A 27,123-nucleotide genomic window follows, 5' to 3' on the forward strand; every position below is an offset into this window, starting at 1 on the left:
CTCGAACTCATGAACCGTGAGATCATGACCTGAGCTGAAGTCAGATGCCCAACCTACTGAGCCACCCAGGCACCCCCTAAGTTTTTTTTTTTTAATGTTTTCTATTTATTTTGAGAGAGAGAGCAGGGGAGAGGGGCAGGGAGAGAGAGAGAGAATCCCAAACAGGCTCTGAGATGTCAGTGCAGAGCCCTATGTGGGGCTCGATCTCATGAACTGTAAAACCATGACCTGAGCCAAAATCAAGAGTCAGATGCTTAACCAACTGAGCACCTGTGTACCCCAACTTATAGTATGATCTTAATTTTGTGTACAAATATATGTACAGAAAGGACTGGAAAGAATACATCAAAGGTGACTAATATTTCTCTCTGGGCAGTAGGCCATGGATTTTTATTTTCCTCTTTGTATTTTACTGAACTTTCATAATTTATCATGATAAGCATGTTTCTTTTCTAAACAAAATAGTGCATTTTTAATTATGAAAAAATAGTTTACATTTTTTAAAAAGCACTTAAAAATGGCAGAATCCAAGTAATCCCGTTTAACTGAATCCACCTAGTAGAGTCTCCGGTGGCATGCGACAGGGCTCTGTCATGTCCAACATTTTATTCCTGATTTGAAGGAGGACATTGAAGGGATTTTCTGCTTTCACTTGGCACCTCAATTCTGTGGAGGCTTGGAGACAATTGGGGAGGGGAGGGGTTCTTCTGCCCTCAGGCTCACTGTCTTACCTTTCCTGTGGTTGGGCCCAGGGGCTCTTCCAGTCTCCTGGTTAGGGACCTCTGAGCAAACCATCTGGGCTAGAATGCAGGCTGCCACCTTACCTGCAGGTGAGGCCAAATCCCCCAGGAGTACAGGCACCTCCCTCAAGGCCAGGGCCATGTGGTTACGCCCCTCACCCCAAGTCTCCCAGAGGCAGAGTGGAGAGCATTGTCTGGCTCTTCCCAGGGACATATGGGGAAGTGGGTGGGCCACAGGGCTGCCTGGAGGTCACGACCAGCAAGGTGCTTTGGCTGGAGCTCACCTGGGCACTAGGGCAGCTTCAGTGAGACCAGTACTCGGACAGTGGCGACCAGGAGGGGCACAGGGGGACCCCAGCTCCCGTGACTTCCTGCTGGGAAGGAGTTTAGGAATTGGAAGGGAGAATCTGGAGCAGGAAGCACGCTTTCAGAGCTAAACCCAGAGAGCGCCTACTGGGACCCAGCCAAGGGTTCAGCAGCCCAGCCTCACACCTCTGCCAGTGACATCAGAGGAGTCAGGATAGAGATCATCGCAGGCTGTGGGGGATTGCCCATCCCCGGTACCCCCAGCATGGCTGAGAGGGACAGCATGCTCCCTGCTCCCCTGCTGCCCCTGGGGATCCAGCTGGGCTGACCTGTCTCCTGTAGCAAAGCTTACCCATGCCCTCCCCACCTTCTGCCCTGCCCTGCCTGTCCCCTGGGAGCCCAGGTGGGGCCGATGAGGCTGTGGTGGAGGTCTCTGGAAAGGGCTATTGCCTGTCATGGCCAGTGTGTCCTGGGGGATTCCAGAAAGTTACAGGGCCTGACTGATGCTCGGTCCTCCTGGGGCAGGTTGCTGGAGTGTGAGGGCTTCCAGGGTGTGGCTTTCGATCTCCTGAGGGAGGACACATGGCAGAAGTGCAGGCAGGGGTTCAGGAGAGTCAGGAGGGCACCGCTGGTGCTGTCCAGATACCCTGACGTGAAGGGACTGAGTGCAGACCCCACCTATTGGTCCAGCATTGCTGGAACAGGGTGTGCCACCCTGGGCACAGAGGTTTGGTGCAGCGTACTTAGCTGTGGGCTCTGGTTGATTTAAGAGAGCACAGTCGTCAGCCTCAGGACTCAGGAGCAACGTCCCGCTGACCTGGAGCGACCCGACAACACAGGAAAGTGACCATCTGTGAAGAGCAGGTTTAGGGCTGAGGTCGCTGAGCCGGACACACAGAACACTCAGCCCCGAGGGCCCATCGCTGACCAGTAGTCCTGGAAAATATGTTTAAAAGGAATTCTTAGAAAAGGAAAATGTGACAAAACCAAGATTTACAAAAATACCAGCCCAGACTTTTTTTTATTAAATTCCGTTCCCATAAAACCACACCATCAAATTGCTGGACAGGTTTCCCTTTTTGGCACTCGTCTCATTGTGGACGGTTAACAGTGTGTGTCCGCTAGTCACAGATCCCACTTTGCACAACCACCAGGAGCAGGGCCCTGTTTGCAGGTCTCTGCTGGCAGGGGACAGCAGGGGGCAGCCGGGGGTGGCCGGGGGTGTCATCTTAGGAACAGGAAGAGCAGGTCACACGAATGGAGCTGGAGCGTGAACTCCCCGTGAAGTGACAAGTAAACAAGGTTGTTTCAGAGTGGGGAGCACCTTGAAGGAAATAGAACTGGGGGTGGCCCCAGATGGAGTGGCCAGGCAACTGACTGCGCAGCTGGGGTCTGAGGAACAAGAGGCCCAACATTCGTGTCAGAGGGAATGGTTGTTCAGGGAGAGACTGGACAGGCTTCTAGATTGAGGGTCTGGAGATGGGGCTTGGCTCACAGTGAAGATGAACTCTGATGAGCTGCTCTTTAAGGAACTCATGTGTCCCTATCAAGGAGGGCATCCCCCATGCCCAGAAGGATTTAAGCATCATGAAACCAAGATGACTGTAGCCGGGACTCCTGTGAGGAGAAGGGACTGAGCTGTGTCCCCCAAGATCTGGGGGTTCTCTTGGCAGGGGCAGCTATGAGGCCAAGAGCCAGACTTGGGGCAGAAAGTGGCCCAGGCATTCAGATCCTGTTATTCATTCCAGATTGTGATGGAAATAGACCAGCTCCCCAGAGCCTGTCTCCTGGTCCCCACCAGGCTCCAGAGGGGATAAAATCAGTAGCACTTACATGCGTGCCATGTTGTTTGTCTTCCAGCTTATGAGAAGCTTCTAAGTTATCTCAAGTTTTTCCTAAAACAACGTTTTTTTCCTCCATTTCTTAAAAAAAAAAAAAGGAAGGAAGACAGAAGAAAAGAGATTATCTTATTTTATACAATATGCCATCAGCCAGGGAGCAGAACATCGGCAACACTTGAGGGTTGCATAGCAACTGGCTTTCAATTGATTTTTTTGAGAAGGCACCAGAGCTACTGAACTGTTCTCATTTTAAATATTTCCTCGGATGATGGAAATCAAAAGCAAATGGAAATCAGAGACTTGGGGACAATCAGAGAGGAACATAAGGTATCTTGTCGTGAAAGACCAAGTCAAGACCAAGTGGGGAGCACGCATAGGAATCTTTCAGTGTTGGAGGGGAAGGGTCTAAGGAATTCTGACTGTGATGTCCGTGGGCATCACTCACCCGTGCTAGACCTCAGCTGCCTTATGGGTGTGAGGGGTGGCAATGACAGAAGTCCTTGTGCTCCTGGCTCTGTACTGTGGTTGTACCCCTTCTGCAGATGGGGAGCTAAGCACAGTGAGGTAACTTGTTCAAGAACACAAGCAGATGAGACATGAACAGGTCTCCTACCCCAAGACTCTCATGCTGCCCAGGTGAGCTCCACCTGTCACCTGCCCATGCCCTGGTAAGCTGCTGGGCGAGTTTGGGGTCTGTGGGGCTCTCTGACATGTGGCGGCACTGGTATAGCCACCCCATGGCGCTGTTATTCCTAGAAGACCAGCCTCCAGGTCCAGTTTCCCTCCTGTGTTCTTGACTGAAGGAAGGAAGAGCATAAATAATTCAGCTCATTCAAGGGCAAACAATGGAAATGTCAGAAAGCAATGATTGGAACAGAATTTTTGAACGGGTCTTAATTGGCGTATTAAGGGTGGGACCGCAGAGGTTGTCTGTGGCCTTCAAAATCCCCCTTTGCCCTGTGCATGCCTGGGCTCAGGCCTGAGAGGGTTGGGAGGAGGTGGGCGGGGCCCTGCCTGCCGGCCCAGCGCGCGAGAGACCGTTCTTGTGACAGCAGCGCCACCTGGTGGCCACGTCTGGGCTACGCCCTTCCTTTCCCGTCTCTCGTCACAGCCCGGGAATAGGACACTTCCGATTGCAGCGGGGCTTCCAGGCCCGCAGATACCTCTTGTGTAGCAGGACTTGGGAGCTGTTTACTTCTGTTGTCCCTGATGTGGTTCCACCTCCAAAAAATATATCTTAGGGCAATTGTACAGCTTCAATTAGACTATTCCTGTAAACCTGGAGCTACCACCCAGGCTGGGGGTGCAGAAATGCCCCTTCCACGGTGCAAACATCGTGACCACCACTCAGCTGCAATTCACTCTGTACAGCTGATGCCCGCGGCTCCCTCCGGGGGAGGACCGTCACATCTGTGAGGTCCTCGGCTGGTGCTGCGGTCAGCCCCTTGCAGGGCTCACGCATGGTCCCCATCGCAGCACAGGTGGGAACGGGAGAGTTGTACAAACAGGTTTTCCTAGAGAAACCCGCGCAGAGACGAGTAGACAGCCGAGAGACAGGTGCCTTGAGGGCTGGCTGGAACGCAGGTGTGAGAATATTTCTTAATGGAAACAGGCAACACCCCCCCCCCCCGCCCCCATCCTCTCTCTGACACTTCGGAAGGAGATACAAATGGGAGAAATAGCTGTTTCCTCTCTTCGCTGGGAGGAGGGTCACAGCTCATAGGCTGTGGTCTACAGCAAAGACAGGGCGGTTCTGTGGTGCCTCCCGGAGTGAGGCCCATCAGAGGTCTGCGTGGATGTGGCTGGATGGCAGAGACGGGGGTTGAGTTGCGCAGGAGGAACCGTCAGAGCCCACGTGACCCACCTGGGCTGGCCCAGACACCTCTCCTGGGCCCTCTATTTGGATAACTCTGTCAGGAGTCCCTCAGCATGTGGGAGGAGCAGGTGGAGGAAAGGCTGAACCTAGGGGGTGCAGGGAGCAGGTGCTCTTGGGAACTCGCTTCCGGGGTTTCTCCAGGAAAACCTGCTTCAGCTGATGTCCAGTCCTTTTGAGCTCCTCTGGCCTCACTCAGATTCCAGGCCAGCCTTTGTCAGGGGCGGGCAGAGCATTTGGACTGATCCCCTAGGGGCTGCACCCAGATGAGGGAGAGAGCTCCCCAAAGCCAAACTGCCAAACTCATACCAAGCAAGCAGGCTGGACAGGAGAAAACAGTCCCTTGACTGTGTCCCCAGGTACCGTGGACCCCGAGCTCACAGACCTCTCCTCAAGCCCGTGGGCCTCCTTGCCGCTTCTACTGAAGCCAGAAGCCTCCTCCTCCCCCACCTGCCGGCCCCCACACCTCTCTTGCTCATCTCCTGCCACCCCGTGATCCTAATTCTGCTGATATGGCACCAGCTCCTGTTCCACATTGTCCCTCTCCCATGTCCCCTCCCTCCTCAGTGACCCAGAGGCCCTCTGCCTGCCATGGTGCACGGGTCGGTATCAGGTCACAGGCTGGCCCCTAGGTACCCACACCCTCCTGAATGCTCCGGACCCAGTATGGATAAGAATCCCAGTCCTAAATTCTTTTGTCCCCATTTTAAATGGGCCAGAACCTTGAGAAGGTTGGGACGTGGGCAGAGAAATAAGATGTATAAGCAGGTCTGCATCTTGGGTGCCCAAATGCTGACGTCACCCTTCTCCATCTCTGAGTCCCATCTGGGCTTCAAGCTTCCAGGGCCCAGTACACAGCCCCGGTTTTCTGAGATCCGCCTCCCCCAGGACCACTTTGTCCTGGTGCAGCCCTTCCCAGCCCTTCTTTCTGCCCCTCTCCTCGGGGAGTCTCCTCAGAACCCAAAAGCCGAGAGGTGGGGGGATCCCAGACAACCCCTGCTCTAGACCCTGCAGCACAAACCCCCACGGGCCTGGAGAACGCAGGTGGCAGGCTGCCTTCTTGAAATGGGCAAAGACAAGGCAAGAACAAAACGCAAATCAATATTTCAATAAATTATCCTGCCGCAGCAGCGAAATCACTCTGGCTGCCAGAGGGGCTGGGAGCCTGGGCTGAACTGTAGGAATTTCTGGGAGGAAGGAGGCGCGTGCCAGTGTCAGGTCCAGCCGAGAAGGATGTGTTGGAAGGGGGCTGTCTGCATGAGGTCCTCTACTCCAGGGCTCTCAACCTGGTAACCTGGGGGATGTGTTTGGTTTGGGCCACATAATTTGTTATGTTAATTTGAGTCAACATTTACTATGAGCTAGGCTTACTTTATAAAATTCAGATTTAAAGATTGGCCCTGAGAAATCCAATGTGGCGGCTCCGGGCACCCATTTCTGCTTGCCAATGGTAGCCGTGCGCTGAATGCCATCACCCTGTCCACCATACACAGCAAGGAGAGATCTCTACAGGGTCTCATGTGGGCAATTGAACACTCCAACCAGGAAGAGACACAGGTCACTTTTGCTCACAGCTCACTGGCCAGAGTGGGCTCCACCTCCCACCCCCTGCTGCACCTTCCTCTGGGCTGGCCATCTCTGTGCCTGTGTCCAGCAGGTCCTGGTCACCAGACCTGTCATTCCAGTCTGTGACTCTACTTCATCAGGACTCATTTTGTCTTGTTATAACGAGCACACTCAGCTCCCAGGTGCTCTGTGCTCGGGGCTTGGGAATTGGTGTGCCATCTTGTAAGTCATTGACGTGGATAATGCATGAGAACCCTGCAGTGACCAGGAAGAAACAGACCACCTTCAGACATGTCTACTAAGGAATGCATAACTCTGCTTTGCGGACAGATGGATCCTTGAAGAGAAGAAGCGGGGAGCTTGGGTGGCTCAGTCGGTTGAGCGTCTGACTCTTGATTTTTGGCTCAGGTTATGATCCCAAGGTTGTGGGATTGAGCCCCACACCGGGCTCCAATCTCAGCATGGAGCCTGCTTAAGACTATTTCTCTTTCTGTCTCTCTCTCTCTGCCCCTCCAGACCACTTGTGTGCTCGCCCTCTCTCTCTCAAATAAAAAGGGGGGGGGGGGTGTCTGCGTGGCTCAGTCGATTAAGAGTCCAACTTTGTCTCAAGTCATGATCTCACAGTTTGCGGGCTTGAAACCTGCATCAGGCTGTCTGCTGTCAGCACAGAGGCTGCTTCAGATCCTCTGTCTCCCTCTCTCTCTGCCCCTCCACCACTTACTCCCAATCTCTCTCTCAAAAATTAAAATAAACATTAAAAAGAGAGAGAGAAGAAGTACATGCTCAGGGCTCTGCTTGGACAGAACTGTTCAGTGGTGGGAGTTCAAGGTGAGAGGAGCTTACACACTCACTTCCTGCTGTGAGGGTAGCAGAGAGAAAAGGGAAGCATGCTGCATGTAGGAGCCTTGCTTTGGGGACAGTATGTGTATATTTTGTTTGGGGAGGCAGTTTAGGGCAGAGGGTTGAATATAGGCCTTGGTCTTAGGCTTCCAAGCTGTGTGACTTAAGGCAAGTTACTTGACATCTCTGAGCCTCAGCTTCCTGCCTCTCAGGGTGGTTGTGAGGACTGAACTGGAGAGTGAATGCCAATGTCACGGTGCAGAGAGAGCTACGAGGTTGCCAGTCCCTCAGCCAGCCTTGGCTCTCTGGTGTGAGCCATGATACCAAATGGGGCATGGTTCTCCCGGTGGCTTCCTGTCTGTGGTTCCTGATGGAATGGTTGCTATGCTCCTGCTCTTTGTATGGCTCCTTTGCTAGATCTGCTGCAGTTTTTCTCCTCCACTGTATTTGTGTTGTTTTCTGTAATACCTTCAAACGGGGAAAGCATAGGGTTCCCTTCCCCTGCTCTGGGCTTACACACCATATCGGGAGTTCTGTCTCCCCTGCCCTGGACCCTGCCAGCACTGTGAGCTCTTCAGCATGAGGTCCACATTGCCTTTGCCTCCTGCCCAGGGCTGCCACAGAATAAGTGCCTGAGAGGCCCACAGGGACCTCTAGAAATGGCATAGACGGAATGGAATGTGTGAAGCCTCAGATGGCCTCCGAGCTTTGCCACCACAACTCACCTAAAAACCAGGCAGTGGTTTTGTGTGAAAACTCTTGCAGGTGTGTGTGACCGGGAAACCTTCCCTCCACTCAGAAGAATGGAGCCAAGTGGGAGGTGGGCCCCCAGGGGAGCTGGGCTCGGTGCCACCTGGACCAGGTCCCCAACAGAGGGCTTCTGTGAGCACTACAGCCTTCTCAGCTCCCACCTGGTCCACCAGACGTTAAGCCCTCATTTCCATCTCTCCCGCCCCCTGCAGTCCATGAGCCTCATTGAGATTGGGAACCCCTCTCAGAGCCTGGAGAACGTCTGCCGCTGGGCTTACCTCCAGCAGAAGCCGGACACAGGTCACGATGAATACCACGATCACGCCATCTTCCTCACAAGGCAGGACTTCGGGCCTTCGGGCATGCAAGGTGAGCCTCGCCTGTGTAAGGCACAGAAAGGAGGGAGGCTGGGCATGGGCCAGCCGTGGTCCAGGCTGGGAAGTGTGTCAGGATGGGGAGAGGCCAAGACCACCTTAGCCAGTGAGAGGCTGCATAAGTGCTAGTGACCTTCAGGCTCATCGAAAACCATCCTGGCCTCTGCCATTTCCCCCCAGGAAACTGCATCCCCCCAATGGGACAGCAAAAGTCAGAGGTGGTGAAATGGGCAGAGCCTGGGGTGGCAGTCCAAAGACCAGACAGGATCCAAGGTGGGGTTCCAGAATTGTTTGCTTCCCCCCTTTAAAACAAAACAATTTTGAATAAGTTTTCCACCTTTAGAAGTTAAGAGATTTTACTTAAAAACTCAAACTGTATAAAAGTGACAGATCTAAAAGGAGAAATTGACAAGGCCTACAATTATAGTTGAAGATTTTAACATCTTCTTCTCAGTAAATGATAGAACAATAGGTAAGAACAGGGATAAGGATACAGAAGACTTGAATGAAGAAACTTGACCTGAGTAATTTCTAGAATACTACACCAAACAACAGGAATACACACTCTTGATGAGTGCAACATAAAACCATACCAAAACAGGGACACATGGGTGGCTCACTTGGTTAAGTGTCCAACTTCAGCCCAGGTCATGATCTCATGGTTCGTGAGTTCCAGCCCCACGTCAGGCTCTGTGCTGACAGTTCAGAGCCTAGAGCTTGCTTCAGATTCTGTGTCTCCCTGTCTCTCTGCCCCTCTCCTGCTCCCACTCTCTCTCTCTCTCTCTCTCTCTCTCTCTCTCAAAAATAAATAACCATTTAAAAAAAAGACATACCAAAGCAGACTATGCAGGGCCATAGGGAAATCTCAACAAAATACAGATCGAAATCATACAGAATACGTCCCCTGACCACACTGGAAAAGAGAGCTCGAAAAATTATGAGCGTTTTAAAACTAAACAGTATATGCTCATCAATAATCTGTGGTTCAAAAAAGAAGCAACAGCAGAAATTAGACTATATTTTTTAACAAAATGATATTGATAATACAATGTATGAAAAGTTGTGGATGTAGCTAACATGACTAAGTTGATATTTATAACCTTATTTACACATTCATTAGAAAAAAGGGATGAAGGATCCAATCATGGAAATATCTATCTCAAGAAATTTGGAAAAAGAACAGCTAATTAAACTCAACAAAAATAGAAAGGAAGGAAATTATAAATGTAAGAGCAGGATTGTTGAAATGGAAAACACTAGTAGAGAAAAATCAATAAAACCAAAATTTGGTTGTTTGGAAAACATGGATTAGAATTGGGATGCCCCTGGCAATGCTAGTTTAAAAAAGAAAAGAAGAAAATACACATTTACTAAGATCAGGAATGTAAAAGGGACATCATTACAAATCTTACTTTAAAAAGATAATGAGATAATGAGGAGGTATTTTGAACATCATTGTGTTGATAAATTGGTTAATTTAGATGCAACTTACAAATTCTTTGACAAAACATAAAATCTGAGGGAAAAAAGGAAAATTTGAATAGTCTCATATCATCTAAAGATATCTGAATTTATGATTAAAAGCCTTCCCTCAAAGTAAACTCCAGGACTCAATAGCTTCACCAGAGAATTCTTCCTAATTGTTAAGGAAGAATAATGTCAATCCTACACAGACCCTCACAGAATGAAATGAGTCTTGTCATCTAATTTTATGAGACCTGCTAATATTAGTACCAAAATCTGAGATGGACGTCAAAATTATAGGCCAGTTTCTCCCATGAATATAGATACAAAATCCCAAACGAAATATTAGCAAACCAAATCCAGTACTACTTAAAAAAAGCACTATATGACAATGAATTTGGGCTGCTTCTGGGAATGCATGGTTTAACGTATGAAAATCAATCATGGTAATTTGCCCCATTAATAGAATAAAGGAGAAAAACTTACAGAATCATCTCAACTGGTCCAGAAAAAGTATTTGACAAAAATCAATATCCATTTGTGATCAATTGTCTTACTGAAATAGGAATGGAAGAAGATGTTCTTAATGTGATAAAGGATACTTAGCAGAAAAAAAGCTATAACAAACATCATATAAAGTGGTGAAATGTTGAAAAGATTTCCTCTAGACCTGAGAATCGGTCCAGAATATTTGCTATCACCACTTCCAACATTGTAGTAGAAGTCCCAGCCAGTGAAGTAAGGCAAGAGAAAAATAAAAATATAAGGTCAGAAAGGAAGAAATCAAACTCTCATTTGAAGATGATATGCTAGTGTACATAGAAAACCCAAAAGAATCTATGAATAAATAATTAGCATTATTAAGTAATTTTCTGGATATAATATCAATATATATATAAATCAACTGAATTGATATAACAGCAAAAAATGAAAATTCAAAAACTGGTACCACTTATAAAATAAATAACAAATAAAAAACAGCAAACACCTGGGAATAAGTTTAACAAAATACATCCAAGATCTGGACCAGAACACTGTAAAACACATGCACAGAAGCTCTAAAGACTAAATCAATGAAGGGATGTGCCATGCTAATAGATAGGCAGACTCTCTATCGTAAAGAGATCAGTTTTCTCCATACTGACCTGCAAGAGAACATAAGTGGCCTCCAGAGCAAGTTTAGACCCAGCCAAATATTTTGAGGATATTGACAGGTTGATTCTAATGTTCACATAGAAATGCAATGGGCCAGGAGCAGTCAAGAACAACTGAAGAAGATGGGCAAAGTATTCAGTGCTCACAAAAGTATAGTTGTTAAAGAGTATTTTGATGTGAGGGTTGACAAATGTATCTGTGGCAGAATAGAGTCCAGGATTGAACTTACAGATGGATGGATGCTGGATTCATTGCGAAGGTGGTCCCATGAAGTGGAGGGGAAAGATGATATTTTTAACAAATGGTGTCAGGTCAGTCAAATATCCAAATTGGGGGGGGGGGGGCGGAATACAGCTTAATACCTTCCTTTAAAAATTTTTTTTAAGTTTATTAATTTTTGAGAGAGAGAGAGACAAAGCGTGATCAGGGGAGGGGCAGAGAGAGAGAGAGAGACAGAATCCAAAGCAGGCTCCAGGCTCTGAGCTGTCAGCACAGAGTCCGACGCAGGGCTCGAACTCACGAACTGTGGGTTCATGACCTGAGCCGAAGTTGGATGCTTAACCGACTGAGCCACCCAGGCACCCCAATACCCTCCTTTTTAAATGTAATTTGTTTCATTGAGATATAATTCACATATATCATTATATTAGTTTCCAGTATACAACATAATGATGGGATACATGTATAAATTGTGAAATGATCACCACCATAGTCTAGTTAACATCATCATCACACATTGTTACAATATTTTTTCTTGTGATAAGAGATTTTAAGATGTGTTCTTCTAGCAACTTTCAAATATACAATACAGTATTATGAACTATAGTTCATGCTTCACATTAGATCCCCAGAACTTATTTATCTTCTAACCAGAGGTTTGTACCTTTTGACCCCCTTTACTCATTTTTTTAAAAATGAGCTCTAAGTATACTGTGGTGGGGAGGGGGAAATGACACCAGATAACATTCTAGCAAAAAATTTGCATCGGTATTTTTTAAAGTTTATTTATTTTTGAGAGAGAGCGTGTGCATGTGAGCAGGAGTGAGGGGCAGAGGGAGAGAGAGAAAGGGAGAGAATCCCAAGAAGCCTCCATGCTGTCAGAGCAAAGCCCAATGCAGGGCTTAATCCCACAATTGTGAGATCATGACCTGAGCCGAGATCACGAGTTGGATGCTTAACCAACTGAGCCACCCAGGTGCCCTCCTTCACTCATTTTAACCACCCCCCCCCCCCGCCCCTGCCTCTGGCCACTACCAATCTGTTCTCTGTATCTATGAGGTTTTGCTTTTTTTTTTTCCTTAAGATTCCACATAAAAGTGAAAGAACAACGAATTTGTGTTTCTCTGACTAACCTATCTCAATGCCCTCCAGGACCATCCATGTTGTGAATGGCAGAATTTCCCTTTTTATGGCTGAATAATATTCCATTGTATGTATATACCACATCTTCTTTATCCATTCATCCATTGATGGACTGTTAATGGGGCAGTGAACATGGGGGTGTAGATATCTTCTTGAGTTAGTGTTTGTATTTCCTTCAGATATATAACCAGAAGTAGAATTGCTGGAACATAAGGTAGTTTTATGTTTAAATTCTGTGAGGAATCTACAAAGTGTTTTACATAATGGCTGCACCAATTTACATTCCCACCAACAATGTGTGAAAGCTCCCTTTTCTCCACATCTTCACCAACCTTGTTATCTCTTAGTCTTTTTGATTCGAGCCATTCTAACAGATGAACAGGTGTGGAGTGATACCTTATTGTGTTTTTGACTTGCATTTCCCTAATGATGAGTGATGTCGAGCATCTTTTCATGTACCTGTTGGCCATCTGGATGTCTTCTTGGGAAACATGTTTATTCAGGTCCTCTGCCCATTTTTTAATTGGATTGTTTGTTTGTTTTTGCTATTGAGTTGTTTGTTTTCCTTATATATTTTGAATATTAACCCCTTATCAGACAGATGATTTGCAAATATTTTCTCCTATTTTGTAGGGTGCCTTTTTCATTTTGTTGATGGCTTCCTTTGCTGTGCAGAAGCTTTTTTACCTTGATATAGTCTCACATGTTTATTTTTGCTTTTGGCATCAAATCCAGGAAGAAATCATCACCAAGACAGGTGTCAGGAAGCTTACTGCCTATGTTTTCTTCTAGGAGTTTTATGGTTTCAGGCCTTATGTTCAAATCTGTCACACTTTCAGTTGATTTTATATATGCTATAAGATAGTAGTCTAGTTTCATCCTTTTTCATGTGGTTGTCCAGTTTTCCCAACACCATTTATTGAAGAGACTGTCTTTCCTTACTGCATAGTCTTGGCTTTTCTGCTGTAAATTAAATGACCATATATTTGTGTGTTTATTTCTGGGCTTTTATACTATTCCATTCATCTATATGTTTGTTTTTATGCCAATACCATACTGTTTTTATTACTATAATTTGTAATATAGTTTGGAATCAGGGAACGTGATACCTCTAGCTTTGTTCTTTCCCAAGATTGCTTTGGCTCTTTGGGGTCTTTTGTGGTTCCCATACAAATTTTAGAATTGCTTTTTTGTAGGGGCACCTGGGTAGCTTAGTCAGTTAAGCATCCAACTCTTGATTTTGGCTCAGGTCATGATCCCAGACTTGTGGGATCAAGCCCCATGTTGGGCTCCACACTCAGTGTGGAGCCTGCTTGGGATTCTCTCTCTCTTTCTCCCTCTGCCCCTCTCCCCTACTCATGCTTTCTCTCCTTCTAAAACAAGTCTTTAAAAAGTAGAATTGTTTTTTTCTATTTCTGTGAAAAATGCCATTGGAATTTTGGTAGGGATTGTTTTGAAACTGTAGATAGCTTTTGGGAGCATGGACATTTTAACAATATTAACCCTCCTGATCCATGAACACAAAATATCTTTCCATTTATTTATATCATCTTCAATTTCTTTCATCTATGTCTTACAGTTTTCAGTGTACAGGTATTTTACTTCCTTAGTTAAATTTATCTCTAAGTATTTCATTCTTTTTAATTTAATTGTGAATGGGATAGTTTTCTTAATTTCTCTTTCTGATAGTTCGTCACTAGTGTATAGAAATGCAACCAATTTTGGGATATTGATTTTGTGTCCTGCAACTCTACTCAATTTGTTCATTAGCTTTAACATTTTTTTTGGTGGAGTCTTAAGAGTTTTCTGTCTATAATATCACACCATCTGCAAATAGAGACAGTTTCACTTCTTTCTTCCTATCTGGATGCCTTTTATTTATTTTTCTTGCCTAACTTCTCTGCTAGTACTTGTAATTCTGTGTTCACTAAAAGTGGTGAGAGTGGCCATCCTTGTCTTGTTCCTGATCTTAGAGGAAAAGATCTCAGTTTTTCACTGGTGAGGATGATGTTAGCTGTGGGCTTGTCATATATGTGTTTTATTAATTTTGAGGTATGTTCCTTCTATGACCTCTGTATTGAGAGTTTTTATCACAAGTGGATCAGTGGAATTCTGTCAAATGCTTTTTATGCATCTACTGAAGTTCATCTACTTTATAGACAAATATCATATTTGTGGATGTCTTAAATCTTAAGTAGGTTTTAGATCTAGATATGAAAGGTGAAATAATAAAATCTGTAGAAGATAATAGAGGAAACTATCTCCATATTTCTCAGAGTAAGAGAAGATTTCTTTAAAAAAGATGAAAAGCACTAACTGCAATGGAAAAGATAAATAACGTTAAACATTACTGTTAAAAACTTTGGTTCATTAAAGGCCCTGTCAATCCATTGGGGAAAATATTCATAATACATATATCTAACAAAGAACTTATATCTGAAATATATGAGCTCTGACAAATTGATAGTAATAATTAAACAGCCCAGGGTGCCTGGATGGCTCAGTCAGTTAAGCGTCTGACTTTGGCTCAGGTCATGATCTTGTGGTCCATGAGTTCGAGCCCCGCATCAGGCTCTGTGCTGACAGCTCAGAGCCTGGAGCCTGCTTTGGATTCTGTGTCTCCCTCTCTCTCTGCCCTTCCCCAACTCACACTCTGTCTCAAAAATAAATAAACATTAAAAAAAATAAAAAATAATAATTAAACAGCCCAATAGAACAATGTGCAAGAGATTTTATCAGGCTTATAAAAAACCTAAATTGATCAGTAAATATAGGAAAAGGTGCTCAACTTAATTAACCTTAGGGAAATGAGTTAAAACCACAGTGAGATATCAGGACACACCTAATCGAGTGGTTAAAATTTTAAAAATACTGAAAATGCCAAATCTCAGTGACAATGGGGATGTCATTCTCACTCTCTACTGATAGGAATATAAAATTCATACAAGTACTTTGGGAAACTGTCTGGCAGTGTCTATGAAAGCCAGACATGTGCCTACAGGATGGCCAGTCCCTTAGACACGCCTCCACCGCATGCAGACACATGTGCAAGATTGTGCAGGAGTGTTCCTAACAGCCTTACTTCTAGTAACTCCTAGACAGGGAGAAACTTAAGTCCATAAGCTGGAGAGTGGGTAAAGGAAATGTGATCTATTCATACAGCCGGGAAAAGAACTGCAGCTATTTCTACACACCGTGGATGAATCTCGCGCATTGAACAGTGAAAGATGCCAGGCAGAGAAGACTATATACTGATGGTTCCTGCTTATTTCAAGTTTGGAAGCGGGCAAAGCTAATCTGTGGCACTAAAAGTCAGGAGAGGGGGGAGGAGAGAGGGTGTTGTGGTTGGAGGCAGCAAGAAGGGGTTTCTGCTGTGCTGATACAGTTGTATTTCTGAACTGGGGAGGTGGCTACATGGGTGAGATCCCTTTGTGATGGTTCACTTGTTGTATCCTATGACTTGTGCATTTTTATGGATGCATATCACATTTCAAAAGAAAAAGCTTTAAAAAAAACTGCATAAAATACATATTCAGAGGAGTGGGCCCGGTTTACCCCATCCCCATTTTCTACAGATAGTCATTTTCCATTTGTTTCTGGTTGATCATTCTAGTTATCTAGTTTATTTCTACAATATACGTGCTCATTATGTCCACCACTCCCTTCCATGAATTATTATGCTGAACTTCCCTGCATCTTCCTCCACTCTTATAACCTTTAGCTTCTCTCTCCGACCACTTGCCCATATTTGCACAACTAGGGAGACTTCCTGAGTAACCCTGATCAGAGCCCAAATCAGTGTCTGTCAACAAAACATCTCTGTGGCACTGCCCTTGCCCCCTTTGCCACACAGATGGGCACCACAGTGGGACTCAGGTGGGAACACAGAACGTGTCTTCAGATCCTACTGAGCACAGAGTAAGTCTCCTACTTGGTGTTGGTGCCTCTTCATTTTGAGGGGCTGCTAGCGCCCTGCAAGCTAAGCCAGATGACAAATGGAGAGGTCTGCCAGCCCTTTTGTCCAGGGGAGAGCTCTAATGGAGAATGGAATTGTTCCACAGGGAGAGAAACCAACACAACTTCTATAGTAAGTGACCTCATCCTTTGTTTCAAAATGTGAAAGCACAGCTAAAGATGGCCAGACTTTCTTTTTTTCTCTCTCTTTTTTTTTTTTCATGTTTGTTTATGTTTTGAGAGCAAGAGAGATGAGCAGAGGACGGGCAGAGAGAGAGAGGGAGGCAGAGAATCTGAAGCAGGCTCCAGCCTCTGAGCTGTCAGCACAGAGCCCAATGAAGGGCTTGAACTCAAAAACCACGAGACCATGACCTGAGACAAAATCAAGAGTCAGATACTTTATCAAACGAGCCACACTGGTCCCTCTCTCTCTCTCTCTCTCTTTTTTTTTTAACTTACACCATGAAAAATTTGCACCAAGTTGCAAAACAAAATTGGAGAACTGACTCTAGAGGAAACAGATATCATTTAGAGACTGGAGAAGAACTTTAAAAAAGAAGTTGCTCGCAGAATGTTTGAGAGAATATATCCATAAACCAAGCGCAGGTTACTAGGAAGAATAGAGAACAACAAAGAGTTTTTACGAAACAAAAGATATGATGGGTGAAAGAGACAAGTCAGAAGCTGAAACAAGAAGTCAAAGGCATCCAGAAAGATTAAAATAGGAGAGTAAAGACAGGCTCAATCCAGGAGGTAAAATATCTATCTAATAAGGTTTTCAGAAAGAAAGAACAACAGCAAAATAAAATAAGAGGGAAGGGCATAAAGAAAAACATAAAAGTCACGTTTGCAAATCTTCGGATCGTAAAGAGCCATGTAACATGCCAGATAGTGTGAATGTGAAATACTTGCATGGAGGTACATATGCACATGCAAGCTTTGCATACAACAAAGAGAGGATCTCAAAGTTTGGCTCTGGGACACTGATGCCAGAACAATCAACTCAAAACCTGCAGAGCAAAAAAATAGTTTAAGATACAGACTTTCTTGTTTATTACAAGGGAAAAAAGACAGTGGTTCGATTCTGATGCTTTTCCAGACAAGTCTAATGCCAGCAAGCCCTGGGCCACCATGCCTCCTTCCCTTCTCTTCTACTCTTCCCTTTGAACAGTTGCTCTGGGATCTCCCTGTGGGGTCTGCAAGGAGTGAGGCTGGGTCAGGGTTCTGAGGGCCAGAGCTCCTTGCTTGGTGGGCCTCCAGGTGGTGTCTTAGCAGAGGCCCCCTTTGGCACACACCCCTTTGGTACGCACTTCTTTATCTTGTCCAGGGAGGGGCAAGTGGTTGGCCCCATTCTCTGGTTTTTCTCAGTTGTAGGTACATCTCAGCATCATGACCCCCCCCCCCCACTCCTCTTCCATGGGAATGCTGTCCTCCAGCCTTCCCTGGAGACATCTGAAGAACAACTTCACCCTGTGATCAGACTCTGCTCACCCAGGGGGAATCAGCTGTTCAACAGGCTGGCCACCCACAGTCCTTCTCTCCTCCCTCCCTGCTTGGGATGTTCTAGCTCATTCCTTAATTCTCCCGTTGCTCCCTGTGTGTCTCCGTTTCCCCCGACTGCTTCTTTGGGCCACACAATGTCACTGGGTTGGCAAAACACACTGTGTCTTTTCACTGTTACCTGTGAATTCAGTGGTTGTTTCAAAGCCCCTTGAGTGGGGATGGGGTTGGGCTGGCTGAGGGGGGTGAGGATGGGGATGGGGTCCTTGGGCATCTTACGTCAGAGGGATGTGGCCTGCTGCAGCTCCCCCCACTCCTTACTCCTGCTCCCCACCCTCCCCTTTGGGGGCACCTGGTCTGGTTCTGGCCCTTTCCCCACAGACCCCTGGAAGAGAGGAGGCCTTTGACAGGAATGTGGCTCAGAATCTCCTCGGCCAGAGTGCAGGTTCACCAGCTGAGAGCTCTGAGGGCCTTGTCTGCAGCTGAACTACTCCCTCAGCCCTCTCCACCAGTCCTGGCTGCGTGACAGCAGGGCAGTGTGGCGTCCAGCTCTGCTTGAGCAGCTTCAGGGCCTACCCTCACCACTCCCTGCATGTGCTATGGAAATGGGTGGAGCTGGGGTCTCACAGGACCCAGGGAAGACCTTCCTGAGGGAGTGGGTTCAGAGGGCCAGGGTTCCTGCAGCTTCGGGAGGTGGGGTGGAGGCCATGTACTGCCCAGGGGCCAGAAGGTCACTCCGCAAAGTGGGAAGGTGGGAAGTGGGGTGCAGGAGAACAGCAGGCAGGAAGCTGCAGAGGGGACCGGGAGTCCTAGCAGTTGAGACCTGGGACACTCACCCCGGCTGCAGTGTGGACACTGACGGACAGGGCTGCTGCCTGGGGCCACCTGTCTCCTGGGAAGTTGGTTTGGCTTGTTTGCTCTGGGGACAGTGGGGGGTGGGGGGGCGGGGGCACTGGGGCCAGGGCCCCCTGATTCAGGCAGGGCTGTGGGCCTGGGAGCTAGAGCCACCCTTTGTCTCCTCCCAGGCTATGCTCCTGTCACCGGGATGTGCCACCCCGTCCGTAGCTGCACTCTGAACCACGAGGATGGCTTCTCCTCGGCATTCGTGGTGGCCCACGAGACCGGCCATGTGTAAGTGGCTTCGCTGTCCTAGCTGCCTGGGGAAGATTGGGGCTCCCCTGTTCTCCTCTGTGCCCTGAGCACTTGAGATGTAATGTCTCCTCTGCATGAAAAGCACTTGGGATGTAATATCCTGACCCCAGCAGTGCACAGGGCAGTTCCCTCAGTAGAATGAACAAATCCAGGGCCACCTTGCTGGGGGCCTTCAAGGCATTATGCCTTTCAAGCCCCTGGGCAAGGGCTCCTTACCCCATTTTACACACGAATAACAGGGGCTCTGAGGGAGCCTCGCCCAGAATTAGAGAGCTTGGAGGCAGGGAAGCCACAACCCAACCAGGTGTGCAAGCCCCAGGCGTCCCCTGAATTTGGGGGCCGGGCAAGCTTGATTGTAAACCTCGCAGGGCCTCTGGGTCTGTGCAGGGATGTGCACCCCATCGGTTGAGTGGGTGGAGACTCCGGGCTGCAGACGCCTCCGCCTCCACTGCGTTTCAAGAAACAGCGCCCCCTGGAGGGCAGGATCCTGAGGGGCAGGCCTCTGCACACTGGCCCCCAAGTGTCCTTGGTTTTAAGAACCGAGCTGGCAAAAAACCCAGCTCGGGGCAGACCAGAGAAAACCACGGGCGGGGGGGGCGGGGCGCGGGGAGCCGCTGGGGGAGGTTGGGGCGGCCCCCCAGCTGCCAGGTCAGTGTGGCCAAGGTGACGGTCCAGTGAGGCTGCCTTTGTCCCCCGCACAGGCTGGGCATGGAGCACGATGGGCAGGGCAACCGCTGTGGTGACGAGGTGCGGCTGGGCAGCATCATGGCGCCGCTGGTGCAGGCAGCCTTCCACCGCTTCCACTGGTCCCGCTGCAGCCAGCAGGAGCTGAGCCGCTACCTGCAGTGAGTACCTCCCCGTGCGTGTCCCGTGGTGACCCCGCAGCCCTGGGTTCAGCTCTAGGAAGGCGCATGCACAGCACCTCTCCACCCCCCACCCCCCCCACCCCCGCCCCCAACCCAATGTGCCTGGGCACAGCCCCAGGCCTCAGCCCTCCAGCCTGGGGCACAGGGGAGGGAGAGGGAGAGCAGTGCAGGTGTGTGTGTGTGTGTGTGTGTGTGTGTGGTGGGGAGAGATCCCATTGTCAGGGTGCCCCGCCTGGCCTGAAAAGTGGGCGCAGCAGCTGCACCTTTAATGGGATGCCTGGGTAGCTTACAGCTACCGAGATGCGGAGGCAGCACAGCTGAGAGCTGGAGTGTGCAGACAGGCCCACCACCATGGCTCCAGGAGGGGCTGCGGCTGCCTCCTGGGCTGGACGCCCCCCTCCCCCCACGGCACCGAAGGCCGCTTGTGGCACCTCTGTGTCTCCTCACAGCTCCTATGACTGCCTGCGGGATGACCCCTTTGCCCACGACTGGCCGGCGCTGCCCCAGCTCCCAGGGCTGCATTACTCCATGAACGAGCAGTGCCGCTTCGACTTCGGCCTGGGCTACATGATGTGCACGGCAGTGAGTGTCAGGGCACCCTGGGGGCTGGGGAGGGGGCACCTCGCCCTGCCTGGCTAGCTTCTTAGGAGGCAGCTGGTGTTGGGGTGGCTCCAGAGGGCAGGCCGGAGCAGGCCTCCAGGACAGCAGCCTCTCCCTCTGCATCCACTGCCCCTCACCCACTTGGCACCCAGTGCCCACCTGGCAAGTCCGGACATGGTCCTGGTGACCAGGGCTGTGACCAGGGCATCAGAAGGGATGGCGGGGAAGTACTGATGAGGCCTCTGCATTGCCTTCAGAGTTCAGGAGGGCTTCCCCGAGGAAGAAGTGAGGTATAAAGGCTAAATGGGAGGAGAGAACATTCTGGAAGGCAGGAATCACATGTGCAAAGGCCTAGAGGTGAGGGAACATAGCGTACAGAGAACCCACCAGTTGTTACTAGGATCTAGTGCCAGGACAGAGCCAGCAGTAGGAACCCCAGTCATCAGGATTGACTGTACCTGCTGATCAAGGCCCACCCTGTCGCAAGCAGTATGGCGAGAGCATTAGTGTCTGTTAGCATCTGACCTAATGCTCCTCTCAACTGCATGAAGGAAGTGTGCAAAGTATTCCCACTTTACAGATGAGGAAACTGAGGACTTAGATAACATGCCTAAGGCCACAGAGCAAGCAAGTGGTGAACTTGGGTACTGATGTAGGTGGTCTAAGCTCTTGCATGACTGCCTAAAGAACTTGGGGGGATTGATTCTCATGACAACAGGAAGCTCTAGAAATGTTTAAAGAGGGGGATAGCATGGCCATATCTGAGTGTCAGCTGGATCCCTCAGAGACATCCTAGAGGAAGAGGTATGGGGATAGCCAAACAGAAAGGCCAGAGAAGAGGCGACTGTGAGGTTCACGGAACAAATACCAAGGGCTAAAGCAAAAGAAGGGCAGAGGGGAGAGCTCCAGGAGGGCTTTAGGGGGTGGAGTCCTCAGCAGGGGGATAGTAGGTGCCCCTAGGGCCCTGCAGTGACAGCCCCTCCTAGCCACCAGCCACTCGTACCTGGGCCAGAGGGATGCCCACCAGCCTTCCTGCCAGGTATACTGACTCCCAGCTGTCTGTCCAGACTCCAAGGCAGGTGCAGGGACCAAGGACTGGAGGCTGGGGAGGCCCCTCAGCCACCACAGGGACAGGAAGCAGCTACTGCATGCTGGAGGTTGTCACAACCTCAGAATCATACAGAGCTCAGGGCACCACACGTGGGCCACCATGGGCCACCAAATCATGCCTGACTCCACCCTGTCCAAGAGGACCCTGGGGGACCCTAAGGGACCTGCAGTGGGAGGCAGCCTGGTGAGCTGCCCCTGCTCTCTCTTCTAGTTCCGGACCTTCGACCCCTGCAAACAGCTGTGGTGCAGCCACCCTGACAATCCCTACTTTTGCAAGACCAAGAAGGGCCCCCCCCTGGACGGGACCATGTGTGCACCTGGCAAGGTGAGTGGGAGCAGAGGGCAGGCAGTGTGACATGCCCAGATCTCCAGGAACAGGCCCTGCACCACAGGTGGAGCTGGGTGAGGGGTCTTCTCCAGGCACCCCTGCCTTCTTCCTAATAAATCCTCACACGTGACACCAGAGTTTCTGTCCCCTCCACTTCAAACCCACTATTTCTTCTGTCGGAGCAAACCTGGTGTCTCAGAGTTTCTCACTGTGCTCCAAGCACCCCCCAACTCAGGAATCCCTACTCTGAGGAGCAGTTTCAGGGTTCTGGCAGTCTTCTGTCCCCCCGTGGACACTGTGGGTGACTGGGTCACTTCACTTTAAGGCCAAAATTGGGGGTTGGTGACACCTGGGTCCCTAACCCCAGCATCATCAGGCTTAGCTTAGCCTCTCCATCCCTGGGGCCTCTGTGTTTGCCCCCTGGTGGGCACACTTGTTCCCTTGAGGCGGCTCCAGGCTCCATGGCCGGCTGCCCCGGCACCTGCCAGCAGCCTCAGACCCACTTCCCACCCTCCAGCAACTTGACAAAAGATGGGCTTTTCTTACCTTGTCCTTTCTGCCGAAACTCTGGGCTTGGTTCTCACAGGCTCAGATGAAATCACATGCTCACTCTTCAGCAAATCACTTGCTGAGGGCCGGCTCATGCAGGGGAGCCAAAGCGTGGGTGACAGACCACTGATGACAGACCATGTGGGCTCAGCCCACAGAAGCCCTGCAGACCTGGTGGTTGGGGATGGGGAGTGGGGAGTGCCCACAGCACCTGTGCCCCAACATCAGGCCTAAAAAGGCCCCCAAATCGTCCAGGCCCGAGGTCCCTCCATGCAGGCCTTAAATTCTGGCTACTTGTAGTTCCTGGTAGAACTTCTTCAAGACACAGATTTCTAAGCCCACTCTTAAAGATTTTGGTTTAGGGTAAGGATCAGGAATTACTTTTGTTTTTGTTTTGTTTTGTTTTGTCTTATTTTTAAATTATTTTTTAATTTTTAATTGTACTAAATTTAGTAATTTAATTTTTTAATATTTGCCCTTTTAACCATCTTCTACAATTCCGTGGCCTTTTAGTACATTCACAGTGTTGTGCACCTGTCACCATTATGTAGTTCTAGAACTTCATCACCCCAAAGGGAGACCCCATTAAGCAGTGACTCCCCTATTAAGCTGTCTCCAGCCCCTGGCAACCACTAATCTGCCTCTGTCTCTAAGGATTTTCCCATTCTCAAATTCCACATGAATAGAATCACACAATATGTGGCCTTTTGTGTCTGGCTTCTCTTGTTGAATGTTATTAAGGTTCATTTGTATTGTAGCATGTGTCAGTGTTTTATTCCTTTTTATGACTGAATAATATTCTACCTCATGCTTAGACCACAATTCGTTTATCTGTTCATACATTGATGGACATTTTGATTGTTCCCACCTTTTGGTATTTGTGAATAGCGCTGCTATAAACACCTGTGTACAAATTTTTGCTTGAAGCTCTGGGAATTGTTGTGGTTTGTTGTTTTTTGTGTTTTGTTTTGTTTAATCAAAATTTATTTATTTATTTTCAGGAAGAGAATTTAGTGATTCATCACTTACATATAACACCTAGTGCTCATCCCAACCAGTATCTTCCTTAGAGGCCATTACCCCTTTAGCCCTTCCCCCCACCCAACACCCCGCCAGCAACCCTCAATTTGTTTTCTCTATTTAGGAGTCTCTTATGGTTTGTCACCCTCTCTGTTTTTAACTTATTTTTGCTTTATTTCCCTTATGTTCATCTGTTTTGTATCTTAAATTCCACAGATGAGTAAAATCATATGATATTTGTCTTTCTCTAACTGACTTATTCTGCTTAGTTAATACACTCCAGTTCCATCCATGTTGTTGCAAATGGCAAGACTTCATTCTTTTTCATTACTGAGGAATATTCCATTAAATATATATACCACATCTTCTTTATCCATTCATCAGTCATTGGGCATTTGGGCTCTTTCCATACTTTGGCTATTGTTGATAGTGCTGCTATAAACATTGGGGTGCATGTGCCCCTTTGAATCAGCATTTTTCTATCCTTTGGATAAATACCTAGTAGTGCAATTACTGGGTTGTAGGGTAGTTCTAGTTTTAATTTTTTGAGGAACGTCCACACTGTTTTCCCAACCCCATTTGCTCAAGAGACTCTCTTTTTCCCATTGGTTATTCTTTCCTGCTTTGTCAAAGGTTAGTTGGCCATACGTTTGTGGGTCCATTTCTGGGTTCTCTATTCTGTTCCATTGAGCTAAGTGTTTTTGTGCCAGTACCATACTGTCTTAATGATTACAGCTTTGTAATACAGCTTGAAGTCTGGAATTGTGATACTCCAACTTTGGTGTTCTTTCTCAGGATTGCTTTGGCTATTCGGGGTCTTTTCTGGTGCCATACAAATTTTAGGATTGTTTGTTCTAGCTCTGTGAAGAATGCTGGTGTTATGTTAGGGTGGGAACTGGTGATTTTTAAGAGTGCGCCCAGGTGATTTGGCAATGCCCCCAGACTTCACGAGCTGTTAGAAGTTCGAGGTGGGTTATTGTTAGTAATACGCCAGGGATCTCGTAAAGCCAGAACTGACCACATAGCCCTCCTCCCGCACAGGAGCTCAGTGGAGGGAACACGGGCCCAGGAGCATTTGCCACATCCCTTATGACCAGCTTTGTAAACACTGAGCTGGGGGCTGAGACTAGCTAGCATGGCTTCCTGCCCCATCCGTGTCCTTACTTTCGACCCGTCCACCCTGCACAGAGAGAAGGTGGATGCGGTGGGAGGCAGCCCTGCACAGGCTTTTACCCCACAGGACCCCCAGCCGCTGGGAGAAACATGGGCCAGAGAATGCCTGCACTTCCAGCCAGTCGGCCCCCCTTTTCTTGTGAGGAGGGTGAGGGGAGGTGATGTCTGGTAAGGAAGGTGCCCAGATGTGGCCAAAGCGCTCCTCCTCACAGAAACCACTGACCTGGCCACTGCCCTTCCTTCATTTTAGGTGGTGGGACCCTGGTTCGTTTAGCCCAGTAAATAACATTACATTCTGTTTGTTAAATAACAGAGCAGTGCTGAAGGCATCCGGGGCAGAGCTGGGGCTGGGGTCAGCCCACCCTGGTTCACAAGAGCACAGGGAAAACTGACCCACATCAGGGATTCTTGGTGTGTGTGGAGGGGGTGGGTGCAGGGACACAGGAAGAGGCAGGCACACCTCCTGGGACCTATCACACTCCTCTGCCTGTGTGTGTTTGTATGTTGCAGTCTTAGTCATTATTGCATGTAATTTTTTATTTGGGAGGCAGCCCTCCCTTACCTTCCCCTTTCCTGCAAAACAGGGGAGTGAGGAGGGTGCAGGCAGAAGTCTGGCCTCATTGGAGAAATAGCAGGACATCTCAGGGATGGGGAGGCATGGCTGTGAAGTGTTCAGCTGTCCCTTTCCCTCTGGCCCCAGCACCACCACCACCACCACCCCCCACCCCCCCTCCCCCGCTGGGAATGACAGAGCTTAGGCTCAGGACACAGTGTGGCCTCCTAGGATACTCATTGTCCACATTCTCCAGCAACTCATCCCAAGCACGTTGTCCGCTCTTGGCCTCCACAGCCAGATTATGCCCCTGCTTACTCGGTGTTGTGTATCCACCATTTCCCAGAGACAAAACAATCCGTACCTACATTCCACACACAGGGATGACCTAGAGAGAGCAAACAAACGAACTACCTGCCCTCCACGCTCTAGGTTCACGGCGAGCCTGCCCTGGGTCAGAATCTGTGAGGGCCGGGTAGGCAGGGGATGTCAACAGCACCCTTGGGGTTCGGGGCCCCGTGCCTCAGAAAGATGAAGCAGAGAGGATCAAGGTGGGGAGGAGCAAGGGCCAGTGGTGTATGGCTCTCCCATGGAATCAAGAGGTGGGTTTAGCTGAGAGGGGAGAGGGGAGCGTGTTACCCTCTGACAGAGAAGTGGGCAGTGGGCCTGAGCATCAGTCTGCTTGGTCAGATTCATTCATTCATTCGTTCCTTCACATTCACTGCATGTGTCTTGCCCCTCCACCTCCTTCAGACCTTACTGTCTGTGGCGGTCAGCCATGAACATGAAGAGGCAGTGAGGACGGGGCTGGGGAGTGGCCAGTTGGGGAACCCAGAGAGGCTTCCCAGTCAATGACCCCCCACTGACGCCCGAAAAGTGAGAGGAGCAGTCCAGGTGGGAGACGGTGCAGGGCGGGAGCCTGGTGAGGAAGGCCAGGGAGGGCAGATGAAACAGGGAGGACTTGTGTTTCATAGTACAGTGTATTTACATAAAATTTGACGTGGAGGAAGGCCAAGAGATCAGAGAAACAGTTTGTTTGTCATGGATCCCGAAGGAAGGGTTCCAGGGGGCCACGCTCCGAAGTACCAGGGTGGGTAAGGTTAGGAGGCAAAGCATGGGAGCAGCTGTGGTTTCTGTAGAAAGGAACAGGTGAGGCAGGGTAAGCAGGCTTGGGATTGGTCAATGTGAATAATTTCAGTGGGCAGGAGGGACTGATACCTCTGGTATCATCCAGTACCTTTCCCCGGGGGTGATTCGAACAGGAGAAGGTGACCTTGAATGTGAGAGTCTGACAGAGGAAGTGTTTGGGTCATCAGCTCTGGATTATTGGTTGGTTTGCATTGAAAAATCCCGCTACTGGATGAGTTGTTTACTATCCTTAGAAACTGGCTAATCCTGGAAGGGGCAGTCCCTTTAGGGTCAGCAGGGGTCCAGATGTCAAAGCATCAGAATCCAGGAAACAAAAAACTTGGTGATTACCCATGGCTCCCCAGGAGGCTACAGTGACAGCCTGTCCCTGTCGTGCCCTGTTCAGGGTGCTGGCAATGTTGCACAAATCTGCTGCCAGACAGGCACGCCCTGGAGCAGAGACAGGCCAAGCACAGAGGGTCCTTTCAGGTGCCCTCTGCCCCACAGGCCAGGCTGGTGGGCTCACCTTGCCCTCCCTGATTGAGCCAGGGTTGGAGCAGAGGGGGGTCAAAGATGGCTCCCACCTCAGCATGTTGGCAGGAAAGAGTCCTCCAAGTGCTCTCACATTGACACACAGCATCTTGGGGAAGCAACACCCACTCTCCGTTTTCATGAATTTAGTTTCAGAGACACGGGCCTGGTGTAAGGGCCCCATGATGCCCCTGTGTCATGCCTCATGTTTCCCTTGCACAGCTGAGAAGGGGCAGGCAGGCATAGTGACAGGGGCAGCCCAGGATCTGGACCCAAAAGTTCAAGCCCTGGGTCTCCTTCCTCACCATGTGACCTCGGGCATCCTTTCTCTTCTCGGACAAGTCACCTAAGTGCCCAGCTCACTTATCCTCACAGGCTCCTGGCATGT

General features: G+C 48.9%; 1 protein-coding gene across 3 annotated transcripts in view; it reads left to right on the top strand.

Annotated features, from left to right (window-relative positions):
* The window catches only part of ADAMTS2 (ADAM metallopeptidase with thrombospondin type 1 motif 2), a 240,866-nt gene that overhangs the window by 174,418 nt on the left and 39,325 nt on the right, over positions 1-27,123 (top strand). For all 3 annotated transcript variants that reach the window (XM_053219598.1, XM_027076927.2, XM_053219604.1), the window contains 5 exons: positions 8,129-8,285; positions 18,751-18,856; positions 19,579-19,722; positions 20,193-20,325; positions 21,665-21,778. In XM_053219598.1, coding sequence (XP_053075573.1) covers positions 8,129-8,285; positions 18,751-18,856; positions 19,579-19,722; positions 20,193-20,325; positions 21,665-21,778 — 654 coding nt within the window. The remainder of the gene's footprint in view (positions 1-8,128; positions 8,286-18,750; positions 18,857-19,578; positions 19,723-20,192; positions 20,326-21,664; positions 21,779-27,123) is intronic.

The sequence above is a fragment of the Acinonyx jubatus genome, chromosome A1, assembly GCF_027475565.1.
Source record: "Acinonyx jubatus isolate Ajub_Pintada_27869175 chromosome A1, VMU_Ajub_asm_v1.0, whole genome shotgun sequence".
NCBI lineage: Eukaryota > Metazoa > Chordata > Mammalia > Carnivora > Felidae > Acinonyx > Acinonyx jubatus.